Source organism: Vitis vinifera, chromosome 10 (assembly GCF_030704535.1).
Source record: "Vitis vinifera cultivar Pinot Noir 40024 chromosome 10, ASM3070453v1".
NCBI lineage: Eukaryota > Viridiplantae > Streptophyta > Magnoliopsida > Vitales > Vitaceae > Vitis > Vitis vinifera.
In genome coordinates this window covers 523,161-542,819 of record NC_081814.1, presented here as the reverse complement: position 1 = coordinate 542,819, position 19,659 = coordinate 523,161, and the positions used below count along the sequence as shown (strand labels likewise).

General features: G+C 38.7%; 4 protein-coding genes across 5 annotated transcripts; 1 reads left to right on the top strand and 3 right to left on the bottom strand.

Moving 5' to 3' along the window:
* Positions 1 to 354: 354 nt before the first annotated feature.
* Positions 355 to 4,976, bottom strand: LOC100241827 (CDP-diacylglycerol--glycerol-3-phosphate 3-phosphatidyltransferase 1, chloroplastic). The gene is made up of 8 exons (XM_002264424.5): positions 4,360 to 4,976; positions 3,090 to 3,156; positions 2,909 to 2,983; positions 2,740 to 2,791; positions 1,687 to 1,772; positions 1,531 to 1,605; positions 988 to 1,082; positions 355 to 907 (listed from the first exon to the last, which is right to left on the bottom strand). Exons 1-8 carry the CDS (start codon positions 4,959 to 4,961, stop codon positions 814 to 816), a joined length of 1,146 nt encoding a protein of 381 aa, XP_002264460.2. The 5' UTR covers positions 4,962 to 4,976; the 3' UTR covers positions 355 to 813.
* Positions 4,977 to 5,437: 461 nt separating this feature from the next.
* Positions 5,438 to 8,159, top strand: LOC100264109 (probable serine/threonine-protein kinase PBL23). Its single transcript, XM_010657061.3, has 5 exons — positions 5,438 to 5,923; positions 6,284 to 6,459; positions 6,544 to 6,733; positions 7,025 to 7,416; positions 7,661 to 8,159. The coding sequence occupies exons 1-5, from the start codon at positions 5,788 to 5,790 to the stop codon at positions 7,856 to 7,858; spliced, it is 1,092 nt and encodes a 363-aa protein (XP_010655363.1). The 5' UTR covers positions 5,438 to 5,787; the 3' UTR covers positions 7,859 to 8,159.
* A 200-nt stretch (positions 8,160 to 8,359) lies between these two features.
* Positions 8,360 to 9,820, bottom strand: LOC100258941 (uncharacterized). Its single transcript, XM_010657060.3, has one exon. The coding sequence runs from the start codon at positions 9,381 to 9,383 to the stop codon at positions 8,895 to 8,897; it is 489 nt and encodes a 162-aa protein (XP_010655362.1). The 5' UTR covers positions 9,384 to 9,820; the 3' UTR covers positions 8,360 to 8,894.
* Positions 9,821 to 11,188: 1,368 nt separating this feature from the next.
* On the bottom strand, positions 11,189 to 19,133 carry LOC104880454 (phospholipase A I). 2 transcript variants are annotated; one of them, XM_019222598.2, is made up of 19 exons: positions 19,029 to 19,133; positions 18,323 to 18,889; positions 17,580 to 17,727; positions 17,316 to 17,394; positions 17,044 to 17,197; positions 16,728 to 16,937; positions 16,389 to 16,634; positions 16,132 to 16,294; positions 15,781 to 16,041; positions 15,580 to 15,701; positions 15,259 to 15,420; positions 14,920 to 15,112; positions 14,630 to 14,766; positions 14,072 to 14,210; positions 13,604 to 13,798; positions 12,997 to 13,468; positions 12,689 to 12,905; positions 12,528 to 12,617; positions 11,189 to 11,888 (listed from the first exon to the last, which is right to left on the bottom strand). In XM_019222598.2, the coding sequence occupies exons 2-19, from the start codon at positions 18,836 to 18,838 to the stop codon at positions 11,442 to 11,444; spliced, it is 3,951 nt and encodes a 1,316-aa protein (XP_019078143.1). In that variant the 5' UTR covers positions 18,839 to 18,889; positions 19,029 to 19,133; the 3' UTR covers positions 11,189 to 11,441. The 2 variants fall into 2 exon arrangements, with proteins under 2 accessions (XP_019078143.1, XP_010655361.1); XM_010657059.3 differs by lacking the exons at positions 17,580 to 17,727; positions 18,323 to 18,889; positions 19,029 to 19,133 and having other exon boundaries at positions 17,044 to 17,208; positions 17,316 to 17,400.
* Positions 19,134 to 19,659: the final 526 nt, after the last annotated feature.

Below are 19,659 nucleotides of genomic sequence, written 5' to 3'. Positions count from 1 at the left end.
TCCATCATAATAATTTCACATGGAATAAATTGAGAGAAAAAAATTCCCAACATAAATTTAAACACTACATTTGAAAATACTACCCCTCTTTTTTTATATAATAATAAATTTCTTATTTGTATAAAGCCAATCCAAACATATTAATGAATTAAAAACAAAATTGATTTCTCTTTTTCACCCTGCATTCCATCATTTCAATTTCAAACATTACCCAAACATAATGATTTTGCCTTCTATTTGGATTGGTTTTGAAGAATGAATCATTTCTCAAGTTCAAAATCAACTTTTACACCTGTTTGTCCAGCTGAAGCCAGTGTTTGAAGCATCCAAACCATTGGGAAGAATGGAGAACTTGATAAGTAATAAGCATATATTTCAAAGTTAATTTGTACTCAAGAAGGGCAAAGCAGTGGACTCAATTATTTGCTTTGAATCTCAAAACCAAGGATTAAACAATGTAGGTCAACACCAGTAACATCAGAGCAGCTTCTGCATTTTCAATTTTATGCTTTACAACCTTGAATGTTTTCAAGAACAATTGTTTATCAATCCCATACTCCATTGGAATGCTGATTTGCTCTCATGTTGATGTTGCTGAGGTTGTGAGTTCACTGGTCATTTACAGGACACCATGGGAATATTCGGCTTTGACAAGGAGTCCGCGTTCCCTCGGTCTGATGTTAGACACCAAAGCCTGGTTCATCATGTTTTCCTCAAAAAACTTTCAATTACCCTCATCAAGTTACAATCTCCAACTCAAGGCTCAAGGACGTTTACCGACTTGACAGTATGGTTAGTATTGTGAAGTTCAGACTAGCGTGATCCTGCGATTAACTTGGACCTGTTTCTCATGTGTTGTGCCCCATATGCTGCAGTGGAAGCTACTGTTGTGGAAGCCACCAACCAGCTGTTTCAAGTTGAAAAGCTGAGGATTGTTTTCTTGAAATTTATCAATGGGGAATTTGACAGAAGTGGGGGTTGGATTACCTCAAGTATGTGATGTATGACTCTGTTTCTTGGGTTCCAAATTCTGGTTGAAGAAGGGCTGCAGTGACTAAAGCCAGTTGGAGCACCGTATTGACCTGTCAAAAACTTAGTCCTTAGTAGGAGGAGAAGAAAAATTTGTTCATTTTAATTGTTATGGTTGTCAAACATGTTTATGTTATAGGTTTCATTTCATATAGGGCACAAATAAGGAAAAATTGTACAGTTTGATGTTTCAGTCATGCCCCCATGTACTGTGACACCTATACACACCCACACCGGACAATTGTATCCGATTCCTCATGCCCTAAACCCACACTTGTATCTAAGTCCAAGTAATGCAGCTTGCAATCATAAAGTTCTCAAATCCTTGTTTTTAATTATTGTATGCTAGTAGTACGGAATTTCTAAAAAATAATTAATAAGCCTCCATGAAGAGGAAATTTAGATCAGGTTGCAGGGCAAGGAAATTCTGACACTATATCTCACCAGCTTTATTTTAGCATTCTGCACTACATATTCAGCTTAAAGAAATGTGAAACTTACCTTGCTAATAAAGAGAGGCTCAACCTTCTGGGGATGTGTACCATCTAGGTTGAAGAAATCAAACCAACTTTTCCACTGATGGAAAATATTCAATCAGAAATGTAACCCAATCAGTAGTTTAGTGCAAGTACCCAAGTCAAAGTTATGGAACCTCACCTCCCAGCCCAAGCTGCTAGCCCTTTTATAAACTGCACCACCAATGAGGGCAACATCTCGCAGCACCACTAGTCCAACAAGTCCAGCTTCACAACCCAAAAACTAGATATTATTGGCTTCATATTAAATACACATGATGCTAGCATTGTGCCTGGAAGTGTCTGTGTGCTTGAGTCTTAGCTTTCAAGAATCTAGCAGTCATATTAATGAGCATGCATGTTTGAACAGATAGTATACACCACCATCCACTGTCATCCATTTTCCCTGCAGCATTAAGCCGAAGTCCCATGCATGATATAGATAGGTGGATCAAAGACGCATAATAACATGACACACCATAACACAACCTTCTGTGGTATACATACGAACTAGAATCTGGATTTATGTCATGGCAAGTGTTGTTTAACTCTTGGATAAGGCCAAGTAACTCTAAGTAGACTTTATCGATTTGCATTTTCTAAGACCCAGAAATGCCTTATCGCCATAGAGCACAAATGAGTAAAATGAAGCATTAAAAATGGAGGTGTAATAGGTATGTGCTGATTCTATTTTTCGAACAATCCTAGACAAGGAAACATGAAGAATTTGGACATAACTTTTAGTACTTCAAATGCCAAACCGTCCTGATATAAAGGCCAGAGATGCTAGTAAAAGAATGTTCACAATCCTTGTCACCTTGTATCTCCCTTGAATCCATCTCAATTGGTCATTTTTAAAATGATCCAAAATAAAAGAGTGCCTAAAGGATGAGGAAAAATTACCAAAAATTAACACCAAGATAAAGGACACGAAAAGATATTTGGTGAATGTACTTCATTGACTTATACATAGAAGGAGTTCCAAACTTGCAAAAGAATTTTTTATAATCATGGTTTGTGTAATTTGGATACCTAAGGATCTTAAATGATTATAATTGCTGTCAGTTTATATTTGTAGCCAGAACATATTCAGAATATTGTGCTTTTTTTTTTTTTTGCCTTTTGTATATTAGCAAAAGTTTCCATCAACTCTTAAGAGTAACTTTAATGAAAAACTAACAGAAGGACCACTTACGGTGCAGAAGATCCTTATCTACCATCGCCAATGCAACACACCCAATTAGAACCTGTACCAAGGAGAGAATAAACCATCAAACCCAACTCTGCTACCGAGGAGGTTTGAATGAACCAGACAACATGCCGCATTTGTCACTAAAATTGGAAGGAGGAGAAGCTTGAATTACCTTATCTGCTAAAGGATCAAGGTATGAACCAATTACAGAATTAATACCCATCTTCCTAGCCATGTATCCATCTAGCTACATGACAACATCAGAGAAAATAATTAAAATATCATCATTTTATATCCCGAATTTGTTGTCATGTTTATGAAAATAAAAAATAAAAAAGATTGCCATATCATACCCAATCAGTTGCTCCAGAGATAGCCAACCCCACAAATGCAGAAAGATACCATTCATTTAAAATCATCCTGCCTAAAATTTGTTAACAGCTTCCAATGTAATATGAAGCAAACTTTAAAAGAAAAGATCAATTGAGAATATTATATACAAACAACATAAGGAAGAAATGATAGAAACACTACAAGGAACTTTAGACACCATGTGAAATTAAACATCCAATAGTCGTTAAAAAAATGAAGCTACTTAAGACGTATAAAAACTAGGGTTTGTAGAAGAATGAAACCATACTTGAGTTTGAACTTCAGAAATGTCACTCAAGTACGTACATCCCATGTACTTTGAGCACACTTCTTTGGGTGCTTTTTAATATATTACTTTCCTTGCTTTTAAAAAAAATGTCATTCATGTACAGAAGTGCAACCTATACCTAATACAAACAATATAGATTACATTAAATCTCAAAAAGGGTTTTTGGACTGGCCAAAATGCAACCACTGCAAGAGGAATCCAGTTGAAACCCATCTGTTGGCACCGAATAAGCTGAATCCAACCAAAGACAATGGTCCAATAATGTTCTGTTCCAATGCTTTCCAATCAATGCAGGAGGAATACAGACATGACATGAAATGAATAATTATACTATATATGAAAAATATCTAAGTTTGATTCACTCATCTAAATTGCTATACCAACAATTGCACAACTGTAAAGATGAAGCTTGTGCAAAAAGGAAGCTTGGAAATATCCTATATATAGCGTTGCTCCTCTCTTATTACACCTGTAACTGAGACTGTCCCATTTTAGTCTCCATGCTACATAGCACGCGTCCAAGGTAGAATGTTTAAAAGTTCGAGCCAAACAGTGCTATATTCAAGTATTGTGGTAGGTTTTAAGTGTTATGCTATATATTAATGTTCTCAAATATACCTGGAAACATATACACACGCTATTGCTGATTTCAAAGAATTACAGGGGACCAACTTGCGCTCTGAATCAATACAAACTGGTAATGAAATAGTCTAAGCTTCTACAGAAATTGATAATTATTAGTAATTCGATCCTCAAAGTTAGCATTCCTAATTGGTTTCTTCTTAGTTACAACTTTCTTGCTCTGATGCAAATTCCAAAATTTTCCTTACACTAATGTTTGGATTCCAAGAAAATGGCGGAATCATGCAGTTCCATAAAAAATAAAAAATAAAATAAAATCAATAAAAAAGAGAGAGAAACTGAAACCACTAAACCTCAAATTACACAAAATCAATACATACCATGCAAGCAAAGGACCAGAGGCCAATCGACTAAACGAAATTAAGTTCGGCAAATTCATGAAACTTTTGACGAAATCGCCATAGGCCACACCCACATCGCCGCTGATCAATTGCTTCTTGTCAAGCCGACCCAACAAGCCCGTACCCGCCGAAACGGATCCGAACCCTCCTAACCTAATCGGGAAGCTCCGATTTCGAAGAAGTTTCAAGGCCTCGACGTTTCGTAAAACGACGTCCCCTTGGAGGAGCAGAGGCGTGGCGGACTGGGACAGCTTCCATGGTGGAGAAGAGAGGAAGAGAGGACCACGAAAAGGGATAGATATGGACAGAGGAGAGAGAACCCTGGAGTGAGAATAAGTGAAGCGAGAGGCGAAGGAGAGAGAGAGCGGAGAGAGAATGGAGGAGAGACGAGGGAATGGGGTTGCTGAAGCTGAGACAGTAAGAAGTAGGCGTTTGGAGTTAGGGCTTCGGATTAGGGTATTGAGGGATCTGAAGACCGCCATGGGTGGAACATTGCTGAGGTCGTCAGAGGTTGAAGACTCGGAATTAGGTTTTTGCAGGGGTTTAACACGTGTCACGATGAGGAGTCTGCAACGTGTCATCTGGCGGCGTGGGGCAAATCCGTAATTGTGGTAGTAGCGTTTCAGGGCTTTGAATGGGCCTCCACCCGAAATCTGGACGGGCCCTGTTAAGTCTGTTTGGCTTCTTAATCGCAGATCCAGCCATGGATAATTGATTCAAAGGTAAAATGATTTAAGAGATTTTTGTTTATTAGTGCAACTTAGGCGGGTTTGCTGGACCCACGTTGTGTCCGATTAGGGTTTAGTTTTTTTTTAAGTTGAATTTAATTTAAATGGAGTTCATACCCGAGTCTAATTTAAACCCGATTTAATACTCGTATAATATAAGCCATATTATTATAAATAATAATATTCATTCTAAATAATAACAAATTGCCCTTTTTTTATTTCGTGAAAAAATGAAAATAAAAACATTAATGGTTTGGCAATAAACCTTCAAATGGAAAAATTTTGTAAAAAAGAAAATTAAGATTTCTTAAATCATATGTTTTCCAAAGAAAATACCTCAAAACAAACATTCCCAATAGGTTAGTTAAAAGTTAGTTATTTTCCCCGCGTTTGTTACTACCAACAACCATCTCGCTTGGAAAATTAGAGGAGGAAAGCTAAATTTTACAGTGCATCCCAAACAAAAATGGCTGGATGATTCCAGGCAGAACAAACAGTGCAAGTTTGTTTCCCTGGAAAATTTTCCGTTTCTTAGCACTTCTGAATTGTTTCTTCATTTCCTTTCTTTCATATATTTGGGCCTGAAAACTGTGTTGTTGGTAAAAGTTGAATTAGTGTTTTCTCGGGAATTTCTTGGTGGGGTTGCTGAGATTTAGCAGAGGGGGTCAACAATCGAGCTATGGAAGAGATGAACTGCATCTTGTGTTGCAGATTGACAGGTGACAACACGGTGGAGAAGAAGAAGAGCATTGAGGAAAATAAAGACGATAAAACAGTAGCCTCATTTGTTAAAGACATCGCATGGAAATCTGCAGGTTCAGTAGCATAGATTTTCCTTCTTTTTTTTTTTTTCTTTCTTTCCAGTTTCCCATGTTTGTCTCTGTGTTCAGATTCAGCCACAACCTTACACTAATCAAAAGATTTTCCATGATTTTAAGTTTTTTTCACAGAAAGTTTAAGTTGTGTCATTATTGTTATTGGTTGTCAGCTGGACCTCCATTCTCATAGGGATGTTGATTGTTGAGGAGCATAAACCCTGATGACAAATTTGCCTTTTTTTCTTGAGAATCAATCAATTGTTTCAAAACTTTTCTGCATTGAGCTCAGAACACACAGATGAATTCAAAATCTGTGTTGTAGACGACCCTATGTTTATGTGATTTATGTGAATGCAGGTACTGACAAGAAGGGGACTCTAACCAAAGAGATACTAAAAGCCGGAAACCCAAAAATTTCTGCCCAAGTTTTCACATTCCGTGAACTGGCAACTGCAACAAGCAACTTCAGGGCTGAGTGTTTGTTGGGAGAAGGTGGATTTGGGAGGGTCTACAAAGGGCATATCAACAATCAAGTCAGTCAGTCTCCGTCTCTATGTATTATATGTGTGTTTCAGGGTGATCTTCTTAACTTCATCCTTTTGTCTCATTGTGTTCAGGATGTGGCTGTTAAGCAGCTTGATAGGAATGGCGTACAGGGAAACCGAGAATTCCTGGCAGAGGTTCTGATGTTAAGCCTTGTTCACCACCCCAACCTTGTGAATCTGATGGGCTATTGTGCTGAAGGGGATCAGAGAATTTTAGTATATGAATACATGCCCAATGGATCTCTGGAAAATCTCCTCTTTGGTAAGCTTAAACTCAACTGAATTGCTTTGATGGAGATATGGGGCTCTTACCAGACTTGAATCCCATATAGAATCTAAGCTTCCAATCCCACAATGATCAACATTTCAGTGATCAAATTTCCAAAGTTCTAAGTTCTTTAACTTGTTGAAAATCAGTAGTAAGGAAGCTTCACTTTCACCCAGCATACCATCTAGCTAATTTCTAGACCGTCTCTAGTCTTACCAGGCTTTATAGCTAATCTTGATTCAGTTTTTGTTTCATGGATGTTGACAAATTTCTCGGGTTTTTCAGATTTGCCTCCAAATCAGGAGCCTCTGGATTGGATTACCAGGATGAAGATAGCTGAAGGGGCAGCTAAAGGGCTAGAATTCTTGCATGAAGGTGCCAACCCACCAGTGATTTATCGCGACTTCAAAGCATCTAATATATTGTTGGATGAGGAATTCAATCCCAAACTATCTGATTTTGGACTTGCTAAGCTGGGCCCAACAGGAGGCCAGGACCATGTGTCTACCAGAGTGATGGGAACCTATGGCTACTGTGCACCAGAGTATGCATTGACAGGCAAGCTGACCACCAAGTCTGATGTGTACAGCTTTGGGGTAATGTTTCTTGAGATGATCACTGGTAGGAGAGTTATTGACACTACTAGACCAACTGAGGAGCAGAACCTGATTTCTTGGGTATGTTCATGGAGTTTACATGTCAAGCTTTCTTGTATTTTTCTCAATTTTTTGGCACCTTTAAGCTCTCGTAGATTCATAGCAGAGCATCCCTGATACAGACTCTTTAGAAGACAAGAAAAACAACCATCCTTCCTCTTATAATTCATCGAGAATGTGATGTTTGTGGCTTAATTTGACTTTTGAGGACTGAGTTTTAATTCTCCAAGCAAACGTTGATTTTACTCTCATTTCAATCTTCCAGGCAGCCCCACTGTTCAGAGACAAGAAGAAATTTACACTGATGGCTGACCCATTGCTTGAAGGGAAGTACCCGGTAAAGAGTCTCTATCAAGCTCTTGCAGTTGCAGCCATGTGTCTCCAAGAAGAAGCTAGCACCAGGCCTTTGATCAGTGATGTTGTAGCTGCTCTTGAGTTTCTAGCTAGACCAAAAGCTGTTTAGGAGAATACTAGGAATAACATAAAAGAAAAGTGGAAAAAAAAAATTATCCAAGGGATCTAGTGGCTGAGGCATCAGGGCACCAAAAGGCTGAGAATCCTGCTGCTATGCGAAAAAATGTATCAAAAAACTTGCTGCACAAAACTTATCTGAGTTACTTTTTGTGCAAGGGAATTTAATTTTGGATATCATCTTAATTATCGATGATATTATAGTTTGTATAGTTATGAAAATTTGTGGAAATTGATGCATGTGAGACTACTATGCTTACTAAAGCAGTTGACAATCAAAGAATGTTGAAAGAGTTGACAGATGGTAGGTGGATGGTTATAGACGAGAAAACATCTAAGAAAATTTGTAGAGAATCTACGCATAATTTTCTTTCAAACCCCTAAATTTTCACAAAGAAACCTTGATAGTTTAACAGTAGTCTGAACTTTCCTCAAAATTTGCTTTTCTGGTTCTGTTTGGTTAGGAATCAAAAGCTATTTCTACAGATCTTCCTCCTTGATAACCTGTTGATTTTATTCAGAAACCATACACTCCAACTGAAACAGAATTATAGTAAAGCTCTCAAATTTACAAGCCAGTTATGTACAGAGTGAGTGTTGCTGCTGCTTTTCATAGGCTCACTGCACCTTGCCTGGAGGTTCATCAGCTTTGGAAGTCCATGGCAATCAATCTCCCATTAGAATGCAGAAATGGAGATCCATGGAACACATAATCTTCTACAGAGAACCCGGAAAAGGTCTGCTTCTCAGGGAGGATATATGCCACTGGTCTCCCTACTGCATTAACATTACAGCTAAGAAGATTGTCCTTGAATGAGGTGAGCAGTAAAGGGAGCATCAGTAACAGAGATGGGACCTAAAAGACAAGAGAAAACATCCAAAAGGCTGCTGATCGGATCTCGATGCCTGACTCTGACTAGAATGGTTTAAAAGGAACTTCTAACAGAATAGAAGCTGACAAGAAGGAATCTAAAATTGAAGAAGGTGTGGACCCAGAAGAAACCAGGACTCCCTCTGAAACAGTAGCCTCAAAAGTGCATGTTCTTCACATCATCCTTCAGGATCCTGTAATTGAATCCAGGAATCCCGTTCAGCCTGTGGCTGTCTGCAACTTCCACAACAGAGCAGATGCTTGGTAGAAAGGTTCTGCTGCTCCTCCTCTTTTTCCTTCTCCATGTCATTATCAGGAACCAGAACCTATGCCTGGAACGGCCAGTACTGCCGGAAGCCACATCCACTACATGTGCCTGAGACCTCTGAGAGCTCCCACTTCCATGGCGATCCAATTCAAGCCTGCTGAAATACTCAATTTCCTTCATCACAAGCGATCCAACAGTGCCCCTCGTGCCCACCTCAACAGGAGCTTTTGCAGCCATTCTTTCAGGGCACTTGGTGGCTGTGCAGCTTGCTTTATACTCCATTTTTTTTATGGTATGGTTGAATTGAAGTAGGAGACTTCTAGATGACGCGAGTGGTGGTTCTGGGAGGATTGCCTTGTGTCTGGAGCTTCTCCCCATTGGTCTTAAAAAAGTGCTTATTGGTGTGCTTTTTCAAAGTGGACAGCATGAGATTTTGCATAATTGGGGCTTGGGATAGAGATATAGGATCATCATTTTCATGTGTTTTGTAAGTTTTTTTTCCTGGATTTACCTTTCTCCATTTGACTAATTTGAATGTAATCTATCTTCATTTTAATCATAGTACATTCAGGATCCGCCTGTCACGCTTCTGGGAATAATATTAACATTTCAATCAGGATCAGACAATCCAGATTAGATACTGATGGGGTTGTAGGTGAAATTTCCATTCCCAGGTCAATGATGTTTTCACTTCTTTGCTGGGTGAGTCACCTGAGTGCTCCTTTAGGTAAAGGGGGGGCCCGAGTGCTCTTCCTCTCCTTCTTTTTCTCTGCTTTTCTAGTATTAGTTTTTGCCCTGTTATAAAAGTGAAATGATGGAATATCCACTTTTATACAGATGAGGCTTTTCAATTGATGAAACTCATTCAGGCTTAGTGACAGAAATCATTCCTTCACTTTGAGATGGAATAGGATATGAACTTTGTGAAGCATCCCACTACTGCTTTTAAATACTTTAATGGTAAGTCTATAATATATTCACTGCTTCAAATATCAAAAGCTAGCGTTTTTGGACAGGGGTCTATCGTGGGCAGATTGATATTCAACCCAAACTCAATCCAACCATAAATCACATATGTCAGAAAACTCAACTCAACCTGATTTTTAACCCTTATATTTTTCCCAACCTCAAAGTAAAATTGGGTTAGACTTAGATGGGATGGGTTATGCATTGGTCACATCAACGTCTTAACCCAAGCCCAACCTGAATTGAATTCGGGTTAATCTTTTTTTACCCAAGCCCAGCCCTAATTACAAAAGGGGCTACCCAAGTCTACCTAAAATCGGAATGGGTTCAGAATTTGGTTCAACCCGCAGAAGTTGCATCCGTACTTTTAGAAACACAGGCTGCCTTTGTCTTTTGGTAAGTTTTTAAAGAAAACGCCAAAAAGTCTAATCCCCATCAGAACTGGATTAGCTATTATAGGATAACCCCATAAAAAAAAAGGCAGTTGTCACCGGGTAAGCTGTGATCCAGTAGGTAGAATTCATTCCATGATATAAAGCCATGTCTCCCACTTTAGCAGTTAGGTTTGGGGCCCAAAAATTGGTGTTGGCATAATTTGGAAAGGTCCTCGTTTTGATGCAGTCATGGGATGACAATATTACAAGATGCTTGAGACAACAAGAGACATAGGATTGACCCTCATAAGGGCCTCCTAAATCCCTATCTCATCTCAAACCCCACCAAAAATCCCAAACCATTGGTGCATATCCCTCAGTTGTCACTGTTATCCTTCTACCCTTGGGTGTTTTATCTCATATGCTAGTTGCAACAAGCACAATTTTCCGACCCTAATTCTCGTAGCCTTGTAGAACCCCATGTCAGGGACCAGAGGCCATCATGCCAACTGTGATCGGCCGCATTCCCCGGCTGCTTTAAAGGATTATAGTTGCTCTAAATGTAGGACAGTTTCTCATTTCTTTAAAATCAAAGGTTTGAGCTAATTATTGGCTCCACCATTGTCACTATTTAACAACAGAAATGGGAGGACTTGTCCTTAAGGATGTTTGCTTCCACCCACTGAGCTGGGGTCCCATTCTACACTAAAAGAACCTATCATGATTGAATGACTACAATCATCTATCTTTTATCTGAAAAAAATCCATAGATTAAACAGTTGTAATTGTGTAGGTAAGCTGAAATATTGGTCACTGAGAGAACGAAGCTTTAGGAGAAAAGAGTGGTCAGGGAAGAAGTCGTTTTGGGGAAATATCTTATTCATGCAGGTATGGTACTAAAAAATGTGATAGTCTCATGTCCATGTCCTTGATTCAAGAAGTTTCTTACAATAGACAAATACAACAATTTGTAAGCCTCAAAATTGCATGTTCCCCTTTATTCCCTCCGATTATTTCTGTTACTCATCTATGCTGTTATTCCTTTAGTTTTCTGTTTTTAACTCTTAATTTTCTTGAGTAAAATTTATTTGATATACTATAGTATACTGGGGAGATGGCATGAATACCTCAGCTTCCTATGAGCTGCAAGAGCATGCTGTAGAGCATCATCTACAGTTGAGCCTTCCCGGAACAATGAGTCATACAGTTGACAGATGAATTGTGACAATTCAGCCTCATCATCATCCCAGAACTGCATAAAATTCTCCCCATTTTTCTCAGCATCACTATCTTCCCAGTCGCTCACTGGAGTAGAAAGTTCTGCCTCTTCATCTTCAGCCTCTTCCTCTCCAATCTCAAACTTTCCATTCTCCCCATAATTGAACTCCCCTGATCCATGGAAAGCCACAGACTGCGTTTCTGGGGGTTCAACTGAAGGGCATATAACTGCCTTGGCACCGGAGTCTAGAAAGGCCTTAATTAAAGTTGAGGTAGGTCCATAGGTCCCAGTGCAGATTATAATCCTGTCCCTCCAAGCTCCAACCTATGTTTCCATAAAAATAGCATTAGCCACATTAAGAAAGAAAATTAGTCCAACATTTGCATGATTGGATTTAATAAAATGCAAATAACTCCAAGCAATCCGTTTAAAAGAGCTTTGATTCCCTCGGAAAGGAATGGGAAAGAGGGTTGTTTAAGACACTTAAGAGTTGAGCTGATTGTCAACCAAGTGTTAAGAAGAATCAGTGAAGGGCAAGCGACTCCTTAGCCCTCCATAACTTCCCAAGATAACTGTCACAACTTAAGATCACTGACCATGCCAGTGTAACAGTCCTATGTTAGCAAGGTGACCTTAAAAAACAAATGTTATAGGAACCAATAATTTTCTGAGTTACTGAAGCATCAATCCGATATTTTTACTCAACTATAACTCTCACTCTAAGGTTAATGAGGCCACCTAACTAAAAATATAATACAGCACCCATTTGCAAAGTTACTGATGTGCCCTCTCCCCCCACCCTACCTCCCCACTGCACATTCCAGCCAGCATCATAGAGGTCATCTATGGAGTTCAGAGTGAACAATATATATCAAGCTATTTATTAAATTTTTCACCCAAGATTCAATAAAACTAAAGAGGAGTGATAAAACAGTAAATCAATTTTGAGATCCAAGAATATACCATCCAACGAACATCATCAGCCGTTAAGTGCAAAGAAGGAACTGTTCTTCGAAACATGTATGCCCCAATTTCTTGATCATCTTCCATAACCTTAATATCACAGAATGTTAGTAGTCATGAACCTATTAGCAACAAAAGGAAGGCACAAGTGAGAAGCATACTTGTGTTTGGCGGCCTATATAACGGTGGACAATACCTCCAATTTGGAAGCATGGCCTACGTGCAACCATATCAGCAATGGTTGAAATTCCAGCCAGAACTGATGCATCCCTTCGGCGATGGGCCCGCATCACTGATAACAAGCTAAACTTAACACTTTGTAGAAACTTATCAGCGAGTTCCCCAGGTTCCGCAACCACAAATACATCCTTTTGCCAACTAAAAGGAACAAACACCAGGCAGGTCACGATTAAGAATGAAGCTATAATAACAGGAGAATAGAACATGAAGAACCAAGGGGAAAGTTCACCTTAAAATTGAACCAAGCGAGTCATTTTGAAGGGCTAAATGTATAATGCCCACTTGTGGTGAATTCTGTAGTTTCTCATGCAATGATTGGACAGGTAAAGAAAGCTGCCTGGGCCCTGAAGGAGAGTTTGGGTGTGAAGTAGTTTTTCCAGATTGAAATCCATCCAAACTCAAAGGTGGAACCAAATCAATTCGACCAACCCTCTGTGGGCCAACATCAGGACTATATAGAAGAGGGCTTGATGGGAAGCTTCCCGTGAATAGAGGTGATGTAAATGGTGTTGGGAATGCGGTTCCTGGCACTGCCTTTGCATTTTCTAATATCCCATTCATAAGAGAGAATCTTATTCCATTATGAGCACAAAATGTCTCAAGTGACCGAGCGTGGTGAACAACTCTTCCTGAATCAGGACTATATGAAGCTTCAACAAGTAACACATTACGCCTCCAACCTAAAGACGGGCTACTATCATCTAGCATTACAGGAAACCAAAAGATTTTCAAGGTTCATCCAAAAGAATATCAAAAGGATAATTTTTAAAATAAATTAATGATAAGAAAATAAACAGCCTATAGCAAGAACCAGAAGAGAGAGTTAGCACCAATACCAGTATTTGATGCCTTTGTCTTATGAACATACTGAGGTTTCAAATTCTCAGACCACTTCTCATCTGGCTGTAGTCTTTCACAGACATTCTTGAAGGCCTGGGAGTTGTTCTGGATGTACTCCTCAGTTGCAGCTTCCAATTTTAGCCAGACTGCAGGATCAGTCTCATCCAGCTCCATATCACACCGTTCATCAACTGTTAAAAGAAAATATAAAATGTTTACAGATTTCAAATTTCTTTCATCAGAAGCTACTAATTAAGATAGTATTCTATATTAAGAAGGTTAGAATCAGAAGACAAGGAAAGTAGAATGAGACTTATTGTGCACATGTCCTATATGTGCTTCTATACATTCTTTTGCTCCAACAAAAGGAGCTTTATATCTTTCATAGACAAAAGGAAAGTAGAATAAATGAGCCAGTTCCATGCCTATATGGAGTATAAATAAGTATGCAGTCAACACATTACCTGGGTTAAACCGAAAATAATGTATTTCAGGAAGCATAGGTAGCAATGTGCTCAAAGCTTCCTCTACCCGATCCACTGAGCACGCACTCTCAATCAACACTTGCCCAGTATCCAAATAACGCCACCCACCCTTTCGAACCTAAAAAGGCAGAGAGACTAATTAAGCCAGGAGTATTGAACACAAAGTAGAATGTTATCTAAAAAATATTAGTTTTAAATTAGTTAAAACATTAACAGAAGTAGCTATGCATATTTCCAGCAGTTGACAACTACTATGATGAGGTTAATTCAAGAATAACCGTACTTTTTTGTTTGCTCATTATCTTTTGCAAAGGTCATGCACCAAAATGAGCAGTTCCAATCCATCATGGGAAGTTGGCTCATAAAATACATCCAATCAAACATAAGGATCCCCACTCATATGAATACACACATGCATCCAGGCATCAGTATGAACAATGATTCGGGCACATTGAGGTTTCAATGTCAGATCCCAATGCACAAACCTAAATATGGTGATTCTTGTGATTCGGAACAACCAAAAAGGAAAGCAACTACCTTGGTAGGAACCGAGCCACATCCAATGGAAACTAAAGTGTCAATTCTTGTGTCAGGCCATAAGAGTTGTGCTTCCCTCATGGAAAAAACAGTAGGATTATTAGCTACTATTGCACCATCTTGCCAGCGATTCATGTCTGATGAAATTGAATTAGGAAAAAAAGAAAAAAAAGAAACACAAAACAAACTCTTAGAACCAAAAAGAGGTAAAGCACAAGGCATTCAACATAAAACCAGAAAAGCAAATGCCAAGTGATGAGTCATTTCAAGCAAGCACAGAAAGACAGTACCATCAGAGAAATCATCAAGATAGTATGGAGCAGCAGATGATGCTCTTATAGCTTGCCATATATGATGCTTACAACTACCAATAAAAGCACTGCGTTTATAACCAACTTGAGCACCAGTACTAGTTGCACCTAGCCCACTGATTGCTGAACTTTCAGGAATTGCAAGAGGTATTTCTGGTGTGCCAACTGGATACTAGAATATGAAACAAAAAACAAGCATCAAAGAAAATTAACGACAAACACAACAATTCAAGAATTATTCAACATGCTGAACAAGAAATTCAAATAATAATATGCTAATGTCTCTGTTGATCAACAAAAGAAATATTGGTGTCAAACCTGATAATTGCGGAACAAGAATGGCTGAGCTGGAATAACGCTCACCAGAGTTGATACTACAAAAACCTTTGGAATGTTTTTCACTGCTGACTCTATTAACAGGTCTCCTTCCTCATCTGCACACATTTCCTTTAACAACCTCTCAAACTGATCTGCACTGTGCTGCAAGGCAGAATATGATAGTGTCTCATTTTAGGCCATAATAACAAATTTCATTCACTCCCCCCACTCCTCTGAAAGAAAAAGGGGGGAAGTTGGGTGTATTTGATTGGGATGAAGAAATCTCTGAAGGAATATAAAGAGAAAAAGAATATTTCATACTTTAGATCCATGTACAACGACTCTGAAACTCTGCGACGAACTTTTGTAAAGCTGATCCAGCTTTTCCCTCCAAGTTGCAGCTTCATTGTCCTTTGGCACAGGGTCGGTAAACACAAGTTTTCCTATAAAGAATATTTGCAAGAGTGATAGATGAATCAAGAAAAAAAAAACATTCTACAAACTTTTTCAGAGCATACTAACCCAAATTTTTATAAATTTCTTCACATTGGTCCAAGGTCATCTGTTTGATTCCAAGAGCAATGGCCAGCATACCACCTGTTGATGTACCACATATAAGGTCGAACAACTCATGTATCCGCTTTCCAGTTCCCTTTTCAATTTCTTTAAGAACTTGCACTGTTCCCAGACCCTTCATGCCACCCCCATCCATTGAAAGTATGCGAAGCCCTTTCTTCCCAACCTGTCTCCCTCTTATGGCACGCCGTAGGTTCTCATTCTCTCCTAAAAAGGCACAAAATGAACAAAACCTTTTCAGTAAAATAATCTAAAATACTCTCAGAATACAGAGAGAAATAAGATCCAAGAACCAACCAAAAATTGCCAGTGCACGGGCAGCGGCTTTATTGACACGGGGTTCAGGCACAACCATCAAGTGCAAGAGAAGTTCCCTCAAGCTTTCAGAAGTAACCAGAGTACGGCGATTCTCCAAACAGAAGGCTAAATTTCCAACTGCTAACAAAGCTAACTTTTGTACCTGATGAAAGAAAACCTTCAATCTTGTATAACCATGATATCAAAAGGGGAAACAATGAATTCAGTAAATTAGAACAAGGAAGAAGCAAACTTGCCTCTGGATTTTTATGGGCACACAACAATTTCAATGATTTCAATACATCCTTGGTCAACATCTTCTGAGCTACCATATCAGATGCAAAAGCCAAGTTGACTACAACTTGCAATACAGAAATTAGTTCTTCTGGAGCGACAGATTTCAGCACTCTTTGAATGGGTTGCATGATGTCAGATTTCATCAACTGCATTGCCACAGGAACATCCATGGCAAGAGAAGAAAGAGCAGAGCAAGCTTGTTCGACCTGCCAAAAGTCAGAACAATTAGAATAGAATGCCTGAGGGAAGAATAAGCAACCGAGAACTTATTCATAAAAGTTAAAAATTTACTGACATACCACATGACGATTGTCACTACTTATCATGCTTATGAGCTGCCGCATTGCATTCTCATCTTTACCAACAACTGCACGGTTTCCTTCATCTTGCATTATCTTTGCTAGTGCAGATGCAAGTAAGGGGTGATGACACGAAGAAAAACGGAAGATGAGAGAGAAGAAGGCACTTAGCCTGTGCCTAGATGCAATGAAATAAGAACTGTTCTCCATCTGCAACAACCACCCAAAAAGCAATGTCCTTAACTGTTTTATCTTTACTAGAAAATGTGCAAAAGTTTTGCTGAAAAGCAGCTAAAATTGTTGCATCATCTAGTACCTCTATTTGCACATTCACTGATCTTAAAAGTTCATCAGCCACAATCCTGATATTTGCAAGGGATAAGTGGCGAAGTTTGTGCAATGGCAAAATTTCAGGAAGGAATTCGAGGGGATTACCAAATAGCCTTAAAACACGTAACTCGGCCATAGCCCTGCCATTCAACTGGAGAGAAACATTAGATCCAGAAGAAGTTCAAAACCTCCAAAATCCCAATTTTTATTGAAACATAAGTGGAAAGCATAAAATATGCTGATTGCTGATGAAATGACCTGAAATCAAGAAGAGGGCGGACAAGTTTGTTGTGCTCCAGTGACAGTTCCACCAGTTCAACACATTGTCTCAGTTCTACTGCTTACAGTTCCCAAACAAAGTCAGACCACCAGTTAAGTTGGTTGCATAGAATATTAATGATCTAAACCACTAGACTATAAAATGTGTTTTTTATGGACAGTTTATTACATTATCAAGAACTTGATATGGTTTACCAAATTATGGAAGATATCATTTAGATTAAATTAGAATTCCATACTTACCAGGTACTGAGACCAGCATATTGTTGTCCACCCTGAGAACTTTCAAATTTTTTAGCTTGCCAAGCTCAGATGGCAGAACTGATAGCTTATTGTTATCAAGGCATAGCTTCTCAAGAAGCATCAGTTGAGTGAACTCTACTGGAAATACCTGTTAATAGACACACAAACTAATAGGTATCAAAATTGTTGCTCTGATAACACGCAAAGCAAGAAAACAAAAACCATCACAAACTGTCCATGAAACACCCAAAAACATTTAAATTCAAAGACATTCCTTGAAAAATGAAGGAGCAATATTTTTCATTTGTATAATGGCGGCATGATATCTTTATTGAAGAAATTCAAACTAGTTTAAGTTCAGAGACAGTGTCGGGTAAATTGTTTCATTTTCTATATAAATACCAAAATAACTTAAAAACAATAATCTTCACATTTCTAATTTTATTTTCGTGTTTTTCTCCATCCATCAAAGAGCACCTAAAACAACAATTCCCAAAAGACAAAATATAAAAATAAGAAAATCTACCGGCAATACCTTTGTCACCTAACCTAATTGAAACCCATGGATCATAAAAATAGAAAATCAGGAATGCAATAAGTCAAACTACAAAATCGTTCCCCACTAACAAAAAAACCACAAATTCAATCGTGCAGGAGATTTAGATCACCATAAAACGCAAAAATAGTGAAAACCCATAATCAGAAATTGATTAAAAAAGGCTGATTTTTTTTTGAGGACTCACTGACAAACTGCAACCACAGAAGTTGAGCACAGTAACGTTATTCCAATGCTCATTACAAGCCGCCACACCATCCTTAACAGTCGATCTCATCAATCTCGTAACAACCCCAATCCCATCACTCTGTTGACCCGACCCGACCGTCTTTGACATCTTCACGACCCGAAGCGGGTCTCTCCGCTTCACCACCTTCATATCCACACCCACATTATCACCGCCACCTTCTCCTTCTTTAAGTTGAACGACCACAGAGTCTTGCGGCATGGGAAGAGCCACCATCAGCTGCGACTGCAGCCTCAGAGCCACCTGATCTTCGTCATCTCCAGCCGTCCAATCCAGCTCAATCCGAAACCCTGATTCCTGATCTTCCGACGACGAACGGCCGGGATCTTCCACCGCCTCGTCCCCACCACTGTAGTTCAGCGTGAGGTGGAAGATCTCGGAGGGCCTCTTCCAACCCAATCCCCAAGACATTTTTTCAATGCTGCGACTGCAACGATGATGACTAAATTGGACCATTGTGGGTCAAATGGTTTAGGGCTTGCGGACGAAATGCAGGTTCCATATTAGCTGAATTGTGATGAAATCCAAAAAAGGTAAGTTTAGGGTTTAAGAAATATAGATTAGAAACAAAGAATTGGAATCAGGGTTTTGAGAGAGGATTATCCAATGGCGGGAGAAAAGGAGAGGTTTCAGTTGGGATTCATACAGAGATTAGAATTGAGAAACGTTATGCTCTTCTTGGCCTTTGTTTTCTCCGTTCAGCGCCTCTGGTTTTCTCTCTTGCGTCTACGAACGACGTCGTTTTATTTGAAACGACGTCGTTCGGCGTAGCCTCATTTAATATTTATACGAATAATGTTGGTGGTGACCGGTGATTCTTTATTTATTTATTATTTTACATAATTTTCTGTATCAAATTTTCATATTCGTTATATTAAAAAAATTATTTTTAAAAAATATAATTTTTATTCCTAAATTCCGTTTGGGATCTTGAGGATTTTGCATTGAAACTGTTGTATTTTTAATTTAATATGAAAGTAAATTGCTTCACAACTCTTGAGGTAGTAAAATAGGGATTTTCTTTTCTTGCCATTGACTTATATTTTTCAACCCTTTGAAAGCATCCACTATGCCCAATTAAGAAAGAAAGTGGTAGAGCACCTTGACCTAGTCGGCAATACTTTCAAAAGTAATTTTTAAAAACATTTTTTATTTATTTTAAAAAACAAAATTCTATTTCAAAACTCAAATATAAAAATAAGTTCTTTTGTTTTATTCTCGCTAACAATGATATGTAATACAAAATGGGGATGGATGGTAGGTTGCTTCACGACTTG

Bases quoted from the DNA above. Each gene is read 5' to 3' on its own strand.
- LOC100241827 (XM_002264424.5), bottom strand. From the start codon at position 4,961: ATGACACGTTGCAGACTCCTCATCGTGACACGTGTTAAACCCCTGCAA. The intron at 1,083-1,530 runs GTAAGTTTCACA...AGTTTTTGACAG, and splicing joins AGCCTCTCTTTATTAGCAAG to GTCAATACGGTGCTCCAACT. The intron at 908-987 runs GTAATCCAACCC...AACTTGAAACAG, and splicing joins TCATACATCACATACTTGAG to CTGGTTGGTGGCTTCCACAA.
- LOC100258941 (XM_010657060.3), bottom strand. From the start codon at position 9,383: ATGGGGAGAAGCTCCAGACACAAGGCAATCCTCCCAGAACCACCACTC.
- LOC100264109 (XM_010657061.3), top strand. From the start codon at position 5,788: ATGGAAGAGATGAACTGCATCTTGTGTTGCAGATTGACAGGTGACAAC. The intron at 5,924-6,283 runs GTTCAGTAGCAT...ATGTGAATGCAG, and splicing joins CATCGCATGGAAATCTGCAG to GTACTGACAAGAAGGGGACT. The intron at 6,734-7,024 runs GTAAGCTTAAAC...CGGGTTTTTCAG, and splicing joins TCTGGAAAATCTCCTCTTTG to ATTTGCCTCCAAATCAGGAG.
- LOC104880454 (XM_019222598.2), bottom strand. From the start codon at position 18,838: ATGGTCCAATTTAGTCATCATCGTTGCAGTCGCAGCATTGAAAAAATG. The intron at 17,728-18,322 runs GTGAGTCCTCAA...GTCTATTAACAG, and splicing joins TCTGTGGTTGCAGTTTGTCA to GTATTTCCAGTAGAGTTCAC. The intron at 12,906-12,996 runs GTGAACTTTCCC...TGTTCCTTTTAG, and splicing joins TCGCTTGGTTCAATTTTAAG to TTGGCAAAAGGATGTATTTG.